At 42.0% G+C, this 17,029-nt stretch overlaps 2 protein-coding genes across 2 annotated transcripts; one reads left to right on the forward strand and one right to left on the reverse strand.

Moving 5' to 3' along the window:
• The first annotated feature begins 105 nt into the window (after positions 1–105).
• On the forward strand, positions 106–12,948 carry LOC136441776 (peroxisomal acyl-coenzyme A oxidase 3-like). The gene is made up of 16 exons (XM_066438255.1): positions 106–449; positions 1,102–1,332; positions 2,987–3,061; positions 3,388–3,477; positions 5,581–5,813; positions 6,168–6,264; positions 6,807–6,992; positions 7,417–7,539; positions 7,777–7,897; positions 8,177–8,296; positions 8,915–9,025; positions 9,528–9,682; positions 10,033–10,168; positions 10,522–10,589; positions 10,977–11,063; positions 11,549–12,948. The coding sequence occupies exons 1-16, from the start codon at positions 291–293 to the stop codon at positions 11,663–11,665; spliced, it is 2,109 nt and encodes a 702-aa protein (XP_066294352.1). The 5' UTR covers positions 106–290; the 3' UTR covers positions 11,666–12,948.
• Positions 12,949–13,024: 76 nt separating this feature from the next.
• On the reverse strand, positions 13,025–15,372 carry LOC136441786 (E3 ubiquitin-protein ligase TRIM32-like). Its single transcript, XM_066438267.1, has 3 exons — positions 14,450–15,372; positions 13,899–14,064; positions 13,025–13,630 (listed from the first exon to the last, which is right to left on the reverse strand). Exons 1-3 carry the CDS (start codon positions 15,354–15,356, stop codon positions 13,363–13,365), a joined length of 1,341 nt encoding a protein of 446 aa, XP_066294364.1. The 5' UTR covers positions 15,357–15,372; the 3' UTR covers positions 13,025–13,362.
• Positions 15,373–17,029: the final 1,657 nt, after the last annotated feature.

A 17,029-nucleotide genomic window follows, 5' to 3' on the forward strand; every position in this document is an offset into this window, starting at 1 on the left:
TATCCACAAAACGAGCTTATGCTACAGAATACATTCGTTAGACAAGGGATTGTCAGGAACTATTTTTCTTCTGGAAGTGAAAAGGTAATAGGGATTACCTCTCACCTTTGACCGTGGTTCAGTGACCTTTGTACTCTCAGCTGGAACTTGCTCTTGCAAGTCCACACTTCTCCAAAGTTGTGTTCATTGAGGCGGTTTTAAAGGGATCAAAACTCATTTTAATCATATTCGTGTCTTCAAAACTAAACCAATTCTTTATCGTTGAGTTTCTGGCTTGAAATAAGGAGAAAATGCTGTCACAAGACGAACAAAGAGACAACTTGCCAGCAGAAGATGAACTTTTGCCCGACTTTCTTCCAGGCCCTTTGGACCTCTACAGGAAGAAAGCATCCTTCAGCTGGAAGGAGATGAAGGTGTTTCTGGAAGGAGAAGACATGGTCAAGTTTAAGGTGTTAAAGCTATACAGTTATGTTATTTGTATAAACAATGATTTCACCAATTGGATAATGTAACACAATGTAGAAGTTTTGATGATGAAACCCCAGTAACCAAGGATTATAACGTTACCTACATTTGTACATTGGTTGGTGACACTTGGAAATTTAGCTATAACTTGACAGCACTGGGAAAGTGCAGACCTGTGGTCTACATGAAGTTCAAGCGCCACCAACTGACCAGTTTAACTGGTCCTGACCTTTTACTAAGTTTTAGTTTGGCGGTTAGTGGGTTCACAAGCTGACAGCCCGGGTTCGGCACAGGTTTGAATCCTGGGAGCCAGGATACTTTATACTCGCCTCTTGTGATGATGATCTTATTCGTTAAGGATCTCGCGGGCAACATAACCTGAATTCCGTCCTTATTACAAATGCGTTTCAACATGCTTTAATATAAAACTTGTTACATTCCAGTAATCTAGAGCAATATAAATAATGAATCAAAACATTTTGAAAAACTTTGCGCAATTAAAATCTATACATGTTTTACATCATGTTAGCCATGTTACGTCATTTCCACGTATGACATTAGAACAGTCATAGTATAATATAGCTTTCATGACAGCAGCTAAAATCAATGGAATCATTCAGAAGTTTTCTCTTCCAGAAATATGTGTGGACAAAGCTGGAAGAAGATCCAGCCTTCGCCCATCCTTCGGAAGACCTGACCTTGGACCAGCAGCGGGAGCTGACCTTCCGCCGCCACAAACGGTTCCTGGAGTACGACTTCCTGCACGACGGGGACGTGATGGAGAATCCGATGAAGGGGATCGTCATCGGTGACTGCGTGGGGATGTATGATTGGTCACTGTCAGCAAAATACTCATTAAACAAGCAGGTATACACGCGGGCTCATGCTTTGTTTTATAATGGTCAGAATGATGTTGAAGAAATCATTAACATATTTGGTGTTTTTCTGTCTGTTGCAATTACAAAAACAATTTCTAGAAGGCCACACTGGCTTGTTTTTATTAAAGAAATTCTCTGGATGCCCCAAAACTGATGCAATCATGCAACGAAAGAAAGATGTTGTCGCGAAAAAAGGGAGAATTTCACAGAAGCCAGCCCATAACCAAATTTCAACATACGTGTATGACATATTGTGTGTATACAAATGTACATTGTATTTTTGGAAAAGATCTGATTGAAAAGTGCTGGAACAAAAACAGGTCAGTACTGAGCAAGTGATTCAACAGAGCGAATGTCTGCTAAGGAGTAACAAATACTTATTGAGTAATTGATGTCAACAGTTGCACTGGCTGATATAATATTCCCCATCTGGCAAAACCCTTGCTGCTTTTAGACATTTGATATATGGGTATGAAAGCTTCTGGCACCAACATCTCCATATGTGCATAAACAACAAGTGTTACATGGACTGGCACATGACCATCTTGTCCCTGACCCAGAATTCTGAGCTTAAAAGTACATGATGCCCATTAATGTGATAACATGCATTATCCTAACATGATGATAAATCATGATTCTCAAAGTAGGTCAAGGATCCTCTGGCACACCGTGGCACACACACAGACACTGATTTGGTTTGTGACATTGGGGGAAAGACATTCTATTCTCTTTTGGTTGAAATACTATAGTATACATGTACATACCATAGCACAAGGTTTTTAGCAATTTTGCTTATCATTTTGGAGGAGGTAATAAGTAACGTAGTGGCAGCTGGCTATAGGATTTTTGATGAAGAAATCCTGTCAACCAATGCATATGTATTTCCATACACAGAAACCAGGTCAGTGTGTAAGGATTGATTCCTATGGGTAAGCAGCGTGACAGTTCCCTAAAAATCAATCATGGTTTATATCAGGAAATCAATCGACAGACCAGAGCTAGCGCTGTCACCAGGACCCGTCCCTCTGTCCCGGGATGGAAACTTGGGTGTTGGGATGGGCTAAAATGTCACCCCATCCTTCCAGAAAGTCTGAACTTCCTGACAAAAAATGATGGAAATGGATATTTTTAAGCTTAGAATGACAGATTTAGACAAGTTCAGAAGAGGGGATCCCACACAACGAGTGGGACTGAAAACAATTTAAACCAAGAGACAGTCCTGCAACACTAAATAACATCAAAGTTTGATCATGGATTATAAACTTTGCTAGATTTCTATATCAATATCTTTCTTTCAAAAGATTTCACACAAAAGATTTATTTATCAAAAAAATTGAATTTTGTATTTCTATTTTGTAGTTTGTAAATTGTAGTTCATCTGTTTTGTAGTTTGTAGTTCACCTATTTGTAGTTTGTAGTTGACCGTACAAAAGTCGTTGTACGTTGTACCTATGAAGCATTTTTATTCAAAACTTTTGAATCAGTGCAGCTTCAATATCCTTTCAATATTTTTGTTCTTCATTCTATGTTATATCAATATGTTGGATACTCTCCATGTCGAAGTGGTGAACAAAACCATTTTGTCAAAATTTTGCTCCATTAAGATATTCCCTTCTAAGATGTTTCTGTCTTTTCTCTTCAAGATGTTCAACACCACCATCAAGTCTTCTGGTTCTAAGAGACATGAGGAGGTGGCTAACAAGTCAGCGAATACTGAGGTGTGCACTTTCATCAATTACAATCTTCACCAATCAGGTTATACCTTTTACCAGTTTTGGTTAACCATCTATTTGACAGATCTGACTACTCAGATTAGATACCGTAAATTCATATATTTTTGCGGGGACCTTATTTCACAGTAGAAGGGGGAAGGTAGTTTTGGAGGTGTTTTAAGTTTGCGATTCAAGAAATTCTGTAGTACAGTAGTAATACATTACTTGCAGTGGAGAGTCAACCATGATAACTGAAGAAAAAATGTCACGAATATTTCAAGATTTACAGTATAATTATGTAGTACTTAACATCTTAATGTCCCATAATTCAGGTGATGGGATGTTTTTCCCTGACAGAACTCAGTCATGGCACCAACACCAGGGCTATGAGAACCACTGCTACATATGATCCATCAACACAGGTGAGTTTGTTAATGCCACCCCCTTCTTGGTACTATTTTTAACTGTATGTGTCAAAGTCCTTCCTGTACCAGATGGTGCATAGGGCAGTGCCTATCTCCGTTTCTATAGCTCTTTGTGCAATCACTACAGCAGGTGGCTAGTCCACTACCATACATTACTCTTTCCTACCAAATGCTGAGTGCTAAGCAGCAGTATGTACTATTTTAAAGTCTTTGATATGACTTGACCGGGATCAAACAAATTCAAGGAGAGCACTCTTACTAAGCTATCGCACAGTTTTTGTACCATACTGGTAACGTCGATGAAGATTAGACATCCAGGTAATAAGATACGCCAAAAAGCAATTACTCAAACAACTGGATATGATTTTGGAAACGGTCAGACGTTTCAAGTAGCATCCACTACTTTTCGTCAGTGACTGTGAGCAAGATCAGTTGAACAGCAGGTTTATAACCACGAACTATGAATTGATATGCAAATAAGGAAAAGACAAATTTTTAGATAGTCCAATAGAAAGCAAATTAGACAACTCAAGACAATGTTGAAGTAAAGGGGACAATAGCTCCTATTGTTTTAATATAGGAGCTAAAGCTACTTTCAAGGACACTCCCCCGGCCAACTGGTTCCGTTATGTAGATGACACTTGGTGCAGACTAAAGAAGAGAGTAGCTGATGATTTCTTTGAACATATCAACCAGATAGATGACAACATCAAGTTCACACAGGAGTCGAGTCAAGATAATATGCTCCCTTTCCTAGACACCAAAACCATCATAGAGAAGGATGGTCGCCTCCAGTTCGAGGTATACAGGAAGCCGACCCATACCGATCAGTATCTGGCCTTTGATTCTCACCACCCTTTGGAACACAAACTGGCAGTTATAAAAACTCTCTTTCATCGGGCAGACAACATCATCACCTCAGACACGGCCAAAACAGACGAACATAGACACCTCCGAGGTGCCCTGGGCAAATGTGGCTACCAAAGATGGACTTTCAACAAAGCCCTCAAACCGTCTGACCAGTCCAAGAAAACGCCTAAGTGTACACCGTTGACCAACAGAAACAAGGCCAACATCACTATTCCGTATGTACAAGGAGTGTCCGAAAAACTCCGACGGATCTTCCAAAACTTCAACATTGCCACCAACTTCAAACCTCAATCAACTCTCAGACAAAGACTGGTACATCCTAAAGACCGACCCCGCAAAGGCAGCAAGGCCGATGTCATCTACAGACTCAAATGTGAAGAACCCAACTGCAACAACACTTATATCGGAGAGACCAGCGGATCACTTAATGAAAGGTACAAAGAACATTGCGCTAACCGCTACTCCTCGGCCATTTTCCACCACCTAAAACACAACCAGGGGCACTCGTTCAATCTCGAATCCACTGATATCCTTGACCGCGAACCCCGCTGGTTCGAACGTGGAGTAAGGGAGGCAATATATGAGAGGATATACAATCCAACCCTCAACAGGAAAGGAGGGCTAAGGGTGGAACTGTCTGGCACTTGGGACATAGCCTTGGGGGCAAACCAGCTTTAGCTCCTATATTAAAACAATAGGAGCTATTGTCCCCTTTACTTCAACATTGTCTTGAGTTGTCTAATTTGCTTTCTATTGGACTATCTAAAAATTTGTCTTCTCCTTATTTGCATATCAATTCATAGTTCGTGGTTATAAACCTGCTGTTCAACTGATCTTGCTCACAGTCACTGACGAAAAGTAGTGGATGCTACTTGAAACGTCTGACCGTTTCCAAAATCATATCCAGTTGTTTGAGTAATTGCTTTTTGGCATACTGGTAACATCCTCACAGTTGAGCTCATGGTTCCAACTGGTTGGTATCTATGAGACACTGGTTCAAATCCTGGGAAGGGCATCTCATTTGGAGCTACACCAATCTTTTGGAAGGAATGTACATGTAAAGGGAGGTGCCTCAAGCACGTTAAAGGGGAAGGGCTTACCTGTAAACATATACCCTGCTGCAGAAACAGCAAGGAAACTTGCTGACCTATGTGCCACTAGGCACTACAAGGTGACCAACATTCATATAAACTGGTTAGAAGTTTGCTCTCCCCTCTCCCCCCTCCCCAGGGATTCATCATCAACACCCCAGACTTTGAAGCCACAAAGTGCTGGATAGGGAACCTGGGTAAGATGGCTACGCACACCGTCCTGTACGCGCAGCTCGTCACTCCTGACGGCGCCAACCACGGGCTCCACTCCTTCGTGGTTCAAGTGCGGAACACCAAGACACTGAAAGCCATGCCTGGGGTTATGGTTGGAGACATGGGCAAGAAACTGGGGCAAAATGGCTTAGACAACGGGTCAGTTTACTCATATGTATTCTTTAGGTGTACCTCAAATTGATTCTGACCTTGTAACTGACTTTAACCTTCAGCCGTTTGGTTTGATTATGGTGATAGGCAGCAGGGAGAAGGTTAGACTTCTGTGGATATCAACCTTCCTAATATATTATAGGTCCATTACGATGCCTAGCTTTGATGGGAAACTTAATCAAGAATGTAGTTCGTTAAATTTTTCCAATAACCACAACTCTTATACCAAGTCTTGTCAACTTTTTCAGTTATGCTGAGTTTGTCATCATATGATTGGCACCTGTAAATAAGTGTAACCTTTATCTACCTTTATCAAAATTTATTGTTTTGTCTGTAATGTAGGTTTGTTGCCTTCAACAAGGTGTGGATTCCCAGAGAAAGTCTCCTGAACAGAACTGGTGACGTCACTCCAGACGGGAAATATGTCACTCCGTACAAGGTAGGAAACTTGTGTCACCTAAAGGTGACCGTGTAACAGGCACTGCTAAATGCATCTAAGTTTGCAGTGATTCAATTTTTACGGTAGGGAATGTTGGCGGTGGTTTTTAGTTCACAGTTGAAAGAAAGCGGTAGGTGGGCGGAAGACAGAATAAGGGTTTTTGTATAGGTTTTAAGCTCACGATGAAGAGGTTAAAGCAAAAACCACAAACATTCAACCACAGTGAACTTAAATGCATTACAGTATTCTAGATGAGGGATGTCCTTCTTGAACACAAGAGACAGACAAGAAAAAAAATAGTATGTTAACTGTTAACTGCAGAATGAGTCAATTCTTGATACATGCTCCATTATATAGACAATGCTTGGAGTTATCCTGCCTAACAAGACTGGACTCCAGGCTACTCCTATCTACCAATGACTGGGTTAGAAGTCATATGATTTGGGACAAATTTTTGTGTTGTGTATTGTTCCAAACAGTGGTCAAGAAAGAGCAGATGCTATCCTTAGAACAATGAACAGACTTAATTCTTTCATTTGTAGGACCCAAATAAGAGGTTTGGTGCATCACTGGGTGCCCTGTCTGGTGGGAGGGTGGGGATCACGAGCATGGCGGTGTGTAACCTGAAGCTGTGCATGCCCATCGCTGTTCGCTACTCCGCAGCACGACGACAGTTTGGCCCACCTGGAAGTGCGCAGGAGATCCCTGTACTGGAGTACCAGATGCAGGTGGGTATCATGGACAGCTAAACGTCTTTTTGGCAATACTACAGGGATGGAACCATTGATGTACATTGTACTTCTTTGATTTTGATTAAGTTGTGCCTACCAGCGACACGGCATCGTGGTACCTAATTATTCATATGAATTTTGCAGAATTCATACGGATTTACGAAGTTTAACGGAATACATATGAAATTAATTTTAAAAATGGTACATATTGCTTTGTCTGCTTAGCACTCAACATTTGGGAAGAGTATGGTAGTTAAACACAGATCACTACCAGCAGACCAGCCCCTTAGCCTGCTGTAGTGACTTGCACAAATGTGTGGCCCAAGGGCTACAGAAATGGAGATGGGTGCCACCCCTATGCATCTTATCAAGACACATGGGTCACTTTAACTTTAACTAATGTGGGTGTTCTTTCCTTCAGCAATGGAGGCTTCTGCCATACGTCGCTGCTACCTATGCACTGGACCACTTCAGCAGGACCTTGTACATGGACTTCATCCAGCTCAGACTGGGTGTCATGATGAAAGACAAGAGTGAAAGACAGGTTAGCACTTTTAGGTCTTATCATCTATACAGATACAGTCAAACCTGTCTATGGTGTTCGCTCGAGGGACTGGCCAATTTCGACTACAATGGACAGGTGACCACTATGGAGAAAAGGCTGACTTATTGACCACGAGCGATACGTGACACATACTTTTTGCACAGAGAAACAGTTACAGTAGCGTTTCCTACTAAATGGACATTGACCAAAGATCACTGATAAACATATTACTTTCAGGATGTCCTAGGGAGGGAGATCCATGCCCTGTCCAGCGCTGGGAAGCCCCTGTCCACATGGACGGCCAGGGATGCAGTACAGGAGTGTAGGGAGGCCTGTGGTGGGCATGGCTACCTGGCAGGTACATACACAAACACATTTCAACCTCACTGTCCTGATCATTCAATAGTTTTCCATCCAGTTAAGGATATAGTCTTCTTGCTAGCCAGCATATCTTTTTTAAGACCCAAAGAATTATTTTACTGTAGGTACATTAAGCTGTGGGCCACTGTTCCATGTCGAAAAGAGCTTGGGGCATTTCCCGGGATCAATGATCCTGTAAATACTGTACAAAGGTTGAGCTAGACTAGTTCGAGATCACTTCCAATTTTGTATTTTCCTACTTTGTTTTCCAATTCAGTGAACCGCCTGGGTGACATCAGGAATGATAACGACCCAAACTGCACATACGAGGGAGACAACAACGTCCTTCTACAGCAAACCAGCAACTATCTGTTAGGGTTGGTCAGCAAACTGAAGGGTAATGTTTGATGATGTTATATACATGTATGTCATCAGTCTGCCCGCCTTAGCCTGGGACCTCCTTCCCCCCTACTTTGCACCTCGCGGGGTCATTTGGGGGTATCTTAAGTTGAAGTTGAAGTTGAAGTCAGCGTAGAGATTGCTATCTGACAGAATAAATGACAGAAACAGAGATGTCAATCAGAATGTGTTAAGGTTGTCTCCCATCTATATGTCCAAAATTTCAAGTCAATCCATTTATCTGAAGTGACATGAATCAAAGTGGAAAAGTTATTCAAGGGAATATCTTTGGATTCATAGACTCCAATCATTGTCTCTTCTGGCAGAATATCCTGACTCATAAACCTGTATTGTCAACTTCCGTCATCACCATTCAACAACAAATTGGCACTGCAATGAATTTTTGAAATGTAAAATTTTTATTTATTATAAGAACAAATTTTAGAAATATAGCCTCCACATTTATGTGCAAGGGCCTCTAACACTCTTGTGGCAGGGAACAAGAGACAATAAACCAGATAGCGAGTGAGTGAATGAGTAAGAAGTCTTTGCTTTGTTTTACTTTTCTATCCAACTTTCCTCACTTTCTATGTTATGTTTTGTATTACTTTATCAGATGGGACAATAAGTTCCCCGCTTCACTCTGTGGATTTCCTGAGTGACTTCCCTGCCATCATCAAGTCAACCTTCCCAGCCTCTTCAGCACAGGACTGTTTGGACCCTAAAGGTAACGGTTATGATCTTACAGACAAATTATGTAATAACAGCTTGGCACATCGGATACAAACTTCACCAACGAGCAAGTTACAAACAGTAATATCATACCGTTTCTTCTTATATATTCATTCATTGAGATTTGCCACATTTGTGGAAGGCTTACATCACAGGTGACTATCACCTTTTCAAGATGTCAACCCAGAGACTAGACTGTAAGGTTGGGGCCACCATGATGGAACCATACTCAGTATGTGTGGTGAGTTCCTTAACATTCTGGAGGTGTGGATCTCCTCAAACATGGGACCTAAAGCTTTACATGCCATCTGAGAGGACATGCCAAACCAAATCTAATTACTCAATTTTACAACTTGAGTGAGGAAGTTCATGTAGGTGTAAAGTGCCTTTCCCAAGGGCACAACACTAGGGTCTGCATGGGATTCAAACCCGAAACCTTAATATTCTAAGTCAACATATGACCATCTTTCCACCAATGAATGTTTATGACTTCACAGTTGCTGTTGCTGCCTACAAGTGGCTGACGTGTTACCTCCTGGACCAGAGTTTTAAGAAGCTGTCAGGTGAGAAGTCGAAGGGGAAGGATCCGTTCTCGGCCAGGAACGACAGCCAGGTGTACTACTGCAGGTCTCTGTCCATAGCCTACCTGGAGGTAAGAACTTATGTCTCAGCAGGCTATTAGCTAGCAGGGCGTCAGCACGTCTTCTGGACGCCCTTCACTAAGAAAGCAAAAGAAATAAGACACCCTCTTTTTGCAGGGGATGCCTAGAGGACGCCTGGTTGGGTGGCATGAAATTATTTTAATTGTATATGTGGGTTTTTTTTTATGTTTTACCAATATCAGTGACAACATCCAGAATTTTTGTAATCAGGACATGTTCAATTTTCTTCTTAAATCTTGTAAAGAAGGCCTTTGATGTCTTCATGTACCATACTGACTTCTTTGGCAAGCTGAAAGTATGAAATATCAAATGTCTTTTCTATTGGTATTTTCTTCAACAGCATACGGTGGTGGACAGATTCTACCAGTTTTCCCATGATGAGACGACCCCAGCCAGTCTGAGGCCAATCTTACAGAAGCTGTGCTGTCTGTATGGGCTGTGGGCCCTGGAGAAACACTGTGCCACACTCTATCAGGGTATGTGATCAGCATCATATAGAGACACGCAAATACTGGAAATTCATTCATTTTAGCATTGAATTTGCAGTAAAAGGAAAGGGGAGTTTTTGCAGCATAACAATTCTGTTTTACCATGATAGTGATACATTTGAGATCCATGAATTGGCAGTGGTCACCAGAAAGCCGGGAAAATGAAACTGCAGCGAACATTGCGAGATTTACAGTATCATGGATGGCATTTGTGTTAGCTGAGTCTAGTAACTGTGCTTTCGACTCATGCGGCTTCCATAAACCAATGATGAAATGTCTAGTATTTTGTAACGAGAAATAAAAAAAATTTGTTACAGTATTAAATCTGGATTTCTGTACAGGTGGTTACTTTACGGAGGCCAAGTCTGTTGCTTGGGTGAGAGATGCCATACTTCAGCTCTGTGATCAGGTAAAACAACTTTTTCTACTTTATTTGTAATCAAAAACTTGCAGACTCAATTGATTTCGCTGTCTCATGTTGAATATGTCCACATAATGTAGATATCAGTGTTGGTTCAACTGGCATTACCTAACTTAAGCTGAGATGTGCTCAAATGGCATTCAGGCGCATTTTGTTTCAAGGTACATGTATCATTTTTTCACTGTAACATAATTCCACCAGGGTACATAATTCCGCTAAAGTGGCGGATTATGTAACTCATGGATTAATGTTTAATAAAGGAGGTTAAAAGTATGATAATCCAACTTTAAAGTAATGACCGTGTGCCTAACATGAAAAGTCTTATAGGTGAAGACTAAGTCACCCTTGTTCCTAACATGCGGTGTACCATTCCAGCTGAAGAACGATGCCGTGTCGCTGGTAGACGTCGTCGCTCCTCCCGACTTTATCCTCAATTCACCCATAGGCATGTCTGATGGCCAGGTGGGTTTGTTTGTTTGTTTGCTTGTTTGTCTTTGTTTGTTTGTTTGTTTGTCTGTTTCTTTGCGAAAAACTGAAATCAGCCTGCTGGCCACTTTTTATTGAGGTCATGGGGGAAGAGGTGAGGGTAAAAAGAATAGATTCGGATTATGAGATTGAAGTCCTAATAAATTCATAAACATGTCATGCTCACAATCATGTATGTACTTTTTATTTAGAAAGTGTATTAAGATACATAACATCAAAAGATAAATGATCTTTGTCACCTTCATTACCTTTGTCAAGAAGGTTATATTTTGGTTTGTGTGTGTGTGTGTTTGTGTTTGTGAACGGCATAACTCAAGAAGTCATGGGTGGATCTTTATAATATTTGGTATGTTGGTAAGGGTTGGCAAAAAGAGCAAATGATTAGAATTTGGGCCCCCTGGCGACTTTCCATGATACTGCAGCATATCTTCTTGTTTTTGTGTCTTGTTGTTTGTGTACAGATATACAAGAACCTGTGGACCTCCATGCTGAGTGCACCCAGGGTCCTGGAGCGTCCATCGTGGTGGAGGGACTTCATGGACAAACCTGTCATCGGATCTGTCAAGAGCAAGATGTAGAGCCACCATGTACTCTCCAAGCAGATGTACAGATCCGGCTCACACTCACAGTGTTTAACAACTGTTCTTGTAACATTTGGTTCTCTTTTCTTGTATTCCATTTCCTATGCGGGGAAGAGTTGGCAACCCTTCCCTGCTGGCCAATGTGCTAGTAGGCAATACAAGGGCCTCTCCTTGGGAGGGGCACCAACGGCTTTTGTGAAGGATCTGCTCTCATTGCCTTATATAGAATAAGGTGAACATTAGAAATTTAGAAACATGTACATGTACAAGAAAAGAGTACTAAACGTTGTACAGAGAATGAGACAAATCCTTAGATCTGTGTGGAGTTTAGTCTGGACCATCAGTTCAAGATTGTCACTTGCTAGCTTGGATTTCATCCTGGTTAATTAACATGTCCTGCCACTGGTTGGTGTGGAGAGATTTTCATCAAGCTAAAAGTAAAGATTTTGTGAAAGATGAGAAGTAAACCTGGATGATGTTTGCATGCAATGCCACTGTCATGCATTCTCCTAATATGGTCAAAACCAATTCAAATGCTGCTTCACTAGCTTCTCAGGAAAAACAAGGAGACAAATGAAGAAATACCAATGGAACAAAATCTGTCATACATATCATGTTGTAAAAATCACACTGCAATTGAAATATACTGTACTTTAGATTTACTTCAAAATGAGTCCGAAGTATATTCTTAACCTAACTTAAATGTACTTTAAATGTACTTTGAACTTACTTTGAAATGTGCCCAAAGTTTATCTTACAGTAGAATTGTAACCAAAACAATAATGGCATTGTAATACCTTCTGCGTATGGTTTGTTTAGTGCAATGCCACATGTATTCCAATCATCATGCATTCTCAAAATAAGGTCAAACCAATTCATACTTCACAAATTTCTCAGGAAAAATTAGGAGAGCAAGGAATGGATATGGCCAGACCATGTAGAGAAATCTTGCATCTACATTGTGGTGGGAGAATCCCTAATACAACCACCTTCATGTACATTAAATGTACTTTAAAGTGACTTTGGAATGAGCCCAAAGTTTATGCTAAAGCAGACTTGTAACCAGAACAATAATGACTTTGTAATACTTTCTACATGTAGTTATGGTTTGTTTGCTTTCTTCAAATGTTGTATTATGTAAATGATATATTTATGATTTGTTGTTCCTGTTAGATGTCATAATGTGCTGTCTGTAATCGTGTCAATTGGCTCCCTTAGATATCACATGATAACATCATTTTAAAGATGAATAAATAGAGAGATGAATGCGTCTAATGTAATCATGCATCAAATGTTGTTATTTCACTGCAGTGACAACACACATATATATCATGACTAGTATATTCAAATGCCACTCACTTTACCATTTTCATAGTTCTACGAGTGTAAAGGGCACACATCATAAGCATGTGGAAGTAGTAAGCTTGTTCACCGCGTATACAGCGCATGCCCAGTATGATACATTATGGGTAATATGTCAAAGTTGAAGGCCCCTGAAACATAAACAAAACATCCAAACATGGTTTCATGCATGGTCTAGACAAGAACTGTTTAATTATATGTTAAAGGCCTTTGCCTTTCACCTGTGCAGCTAGAACCACGAAGTGACTTACTTGTATGTTATGATTTAAAAGATTTAATTTTGAGTATTTGATCTAGTTACACCATATACGCAAACAGGGTATTAAGCTGGTTTAAAACGTGAAAACAAACACACAGTTTTTCTTGGTGTCGCTGACAAGCACCCTGCCATCTGGCGTCTGTACTGCAGCTCTCGGCTCGTCCAGCCCCTCGCGGGACGTAGCCACGTGCTTCAGCCATCGTCCTTTCTGGTCAAACATCTGCACGCGCCTGTTACTCCAATCAGCTACGAGAATGTGGCCGGTTTTGTTCACGCACACGCCCAACGGTCCCATAAACTCTCCCTCACCTGAACCCTCAGCTCCAAATTGGAAGCAAACACTTGAAAAAAAGAAAAAGATGTAATTGAATATTCATTAAGTTGTTTTCATAGATAATCATACATTGCCAAATAGGTCCCTATAATGCCTTTGTAGTTAAAAGATTACATTCACTTGCAAATTGTTTCTAGTTTGACAGTTCTAGTACAACTTTGAAATTGTCACTTACTTTCAGTCAGTATACAATGAATGTCACACACCAGACATCCAATGATATGTGTGGTGGGTGGGTGGGTGGGTGTGGTCTCTAACTTAAAGTTGTCACTCACCGTCCATCCAGTGAGTACACTTCCACAAAGTGGTCGTGAAATCTAGAGATGACCAGGTCACCTGACGCCTTGCTGTACGCCAGACAGCAGAAATCAGGAACGCTTGTTGAGAAGGAAGATAACTCATGTCCTGTCTCATCAATGATGCTGATCATCCAATCAAGAGCTACAAAAAGCAGAAGAGCAGAATATATAACGTTACACTGCATTGTATCATGGCTTGGATCAAGGAGGTTTATATAAGATTTTTCAACCTCCTTGGTTTTGATCTTTTCATCCTATACGATTGATCTACATTGGAATAAGAAGACTTGATGGCTGTGATACGATGGTTTGTGGCTTCAATTCTTGTTAACGTTTATGGTTTCTCTTTTGAGAATCAAGGCATTTTGGTCTTGTTTTCTGGTGAGTTTTTTTTTGTGCTTTCACATAATAGATTTGGAGTCTGCAGAAAATGGCATTCATGGCATTTACATTGTACTTGCAGTGGCCTAATAACGTTAGATAGCTTAAAGAAACAAATGTCAGATGTAACATGATATGTGACTCACCTACGGCGATTTTCCCATCAGAGATCTCCACAGCATCCCACGCTTGCTTGGAGCTCAGCTGCAACTCAACGCGGTTCAGCAGCTTTCCGTCCCTCTGGTAGCGGCACATCAGGTCGATGTAGTCCCCCAGCGAACCCGCCAGGGGGCGCGCAAACCCTACAAAGACTACCTGCCCTTTCCCGTTCACAAACAGCCCTCCTTCCCCGACTTCGTAGTTCTTGGTGTCAGCTAACTTTAGAGGGAAACGTTTGATGACTGAGCCGTTCATGTTAAAGACTTTAACGCTGCCGCCGCCATCTCTGTCCAAAACGAAGATTGTGTCATCGCTAGAATAGGCGATTTTCAATGGACTGTGCAAGTGACCGCTCCCTATGGATGCTGTGTTCTTTGGTGCTACATGTGTCTTTGGAGATTTTGGTTCCTTGGCAGTTTTGTATGTTGTTGAAGTTGGAGGCGCTGCTCTAGGTGACGTCCTGGGAAACTGCCTTGGGGAAGCGGCCTTCCTGGTAGGCTTCTCATCCACGACCACAACTCTCTTCCTAGTCGATATCTTTCCGAGAAAATGGCTCACTTTATCGTACTTCTGCGGCTCGAACTCTATGACGGTTGGCGGTGGTAATGTTGGCTCCTTCACTTCGTCTATTATCTGTGACAGCTTGCTCATCGCTGGGGAAGACGACGTGGCCGTTTCACCATGACCTCTAACTTGTAGCTGGTCAAGGGCAGTTATTACGCCAGACAGTCTTGACTCTAGCTCCTTACCGCACTCCCCCATCCTTCTAGTTTCTTCATTATAAATCTCGCGTACTTCGTTGACCAAGGCGACTTTCTCTCTTTCGATGTTGTCCACCAGCCTTGCTGCCGCTGTATTTATCTGGTTTTCCACATCGACTCTCTGTGTTGCCATATCCTCTCCCCTTTGATTCAGGGTCTCTAGACTTTTGGCCATCGCCTCTGTTACTTTCCTACCCTTGGCCTCCACGTTCCTTCCCTGTACCACCGCGTCTGTCAAACGGACCATGTTGTGCCCGTTGTGGCGGTCTAGCAGGCACTCCGAGCAGACAGGCGTGTCGCACACCGTGCAGAAGAACTTCAGCTGTTCGCGGTCGTGAACTGCACACCTGTCCGCCATGGTGACCGTACACTGTCTGGTTACAACAGCCGATGTTTGTAAAGTGAAAAGCTTTCCTGCGGAACCACAATAGGTAAATTCGTCAGCGATAGAGACTGCTTACAAAAAGTATGTTATAACACTATACTACACGCCCTTGAATTTGTAGTCATTGAGACACAGTACTCTGTGTGGGGGGGGGGGGGGGTCGTATCAGAGGAGCTTAAATTATTCAGCAGTATTCTCTTAAGGGTTTGAACCTTTCAGTGGTAGTGCCAGGTGAACATGAAGTCTCCTGGGACGATTTCATCTGAACGTCAGTGCGAGCTACCTGGATTACAGGGTCGCGTGAGGAAAGTGCAAGCCGACAAGATTGGGCGGTTGGAACGCCCTTAGCCCCAACCACGCACATTCGCCAGGATAGCTATTTGCTGCTCAGTTTTCGTGCTGTTGGCCAGCTACAGGTCCCATTTCATGATGGTACTAGTATTGTTCAAACCCAGTAAAACGATCGGTGAGACCCACACGGTACATTTCTTTTACAAGAAAGTATCGTTATGACCAGCAAACTGGCCATTTAACTAGCCCGGTAGCCATTCACGAAAGCTTAAGACCCACATAGAGCTGAATGCTATGCTAAATAGATGTTTGAGGAACAGATTTTCGTGTCCTTGTTCAGAAGTAGTAATCGGTGCCCCGGCCTAGTTAGCTTACGGTGTGCGCTTATCTTTATGTTGCACACATACAGTACAGTGTTGTACACGTACAGTACAGTGTACATTCTCCATGATATCCCTCCTATTCCTGTGCTACCTGTGTCTACGAACCGGTCACTTTCTGCAAACTATAAACGTGACAAAACCACTTACTTTGTCGCCTTTCGGTAAAGACTAGCTGATCGTTCTGCGTTGACCTTGATGTGGGCAAAGGTGGGACTACACACAAATATGCTGTGTAACACAAGCCTCTTCAAAGAACACAAGCATATAGACTCACATGTAATCAAATATGCGACACCTCAGTCCTAGCCTGGTAACCATATCATCGGGAGCTCCCCGGTGTGTCTACGGTGCGGGGCCTGTTGCCCATCCGCTTAAGTCCATTATCACAAGCCCGGGAATTTTGACGGCGTTGGTTAACGTTTCAATTACTTCGCCACGGGACGACAATTATCTGAAAAGCCGGCTAGATAAAATGCGTAAGCTTGTTAGGACTAGGGCCGGTTAAATACCCCGCGCCTAAGCCGGCTGGTTACAAGGCTAGCACCTCCCCCTATTAACACACAGTTATTGACAGCTACTGTAAAACGGTATAATTTGGACCTTACCTTAGACCTATAATTTGGCGAAGTTAAATCATTAGGACGTCTGACATGGCACGCAGACTGACAGGACTGTATAGTTCATCGAGGCATGATTTTCCAGGCAATTGTAATTCTGAGTACGATGTTAAAAATTAATGTAGATTTC

This window comes from Branchiostoma lanceolatum, chromosome 1, assembly GCF_035083965.1.
Source record: "Branchiostoma lanceolatum isolate klBraLanc5 chromosome 1, klBraLanc5.hap2, whole genome shotgun sequence".
Taxonomy (NCBI): Eukaryota; Metazoa; Chordata; class Leptocardii; order Amphioxiformes; family Branchiostomatidae; genus Branchiostoma; species Branchiostoma lanceolatum.

Excerpts from the sequence above, each read along its gene's own strand:
- LOC136441786 (XM_066438267.1), bottom strand. The coding sequence starts at position 15,356 with ATGGCAACACAGAGAGTCGATGTGGAAAACCAGATAAATACAGCGGCA. Across the intron at positions 14,065-14,449 it reads TGATGGGAAAATCGCCGTAG|CTCTTGATTGGATGATCAGC; the intron begins GTGAGTCACATA and ends TGCTTTTTGTAG. Across the intron at positions 13,631-13,898 it reads GTGTACTCACTGGATGGACG|TGTTTGCTTCCAATTTGGAG; the intron begins GTGAGTGACAAC and ends CTTTTTTTCAAG.
- LOC136441776 (XM_066438255.1), top strand. The coding sequence starts at position 291 with ATGCTGTCACAAGACGAACAAAGAGACAACTTGCCAGCAGAAGATGAA. Across the intron at positions 3,478-5,580 it reads CATATGATCCATCAACACAG|GGATTCATCATCAACACCCC; the intron begins GTGAGTTTGTTA and ends CCCCCTCCCCAG. Across the intron at positions 10,590-10,976 it reads TACTTCAGCTCTGTGATCAG|CTGAAGAACGATGCCGTGTC; the intron begins GTAAAACAACTT and ends GTACCATTCCAG.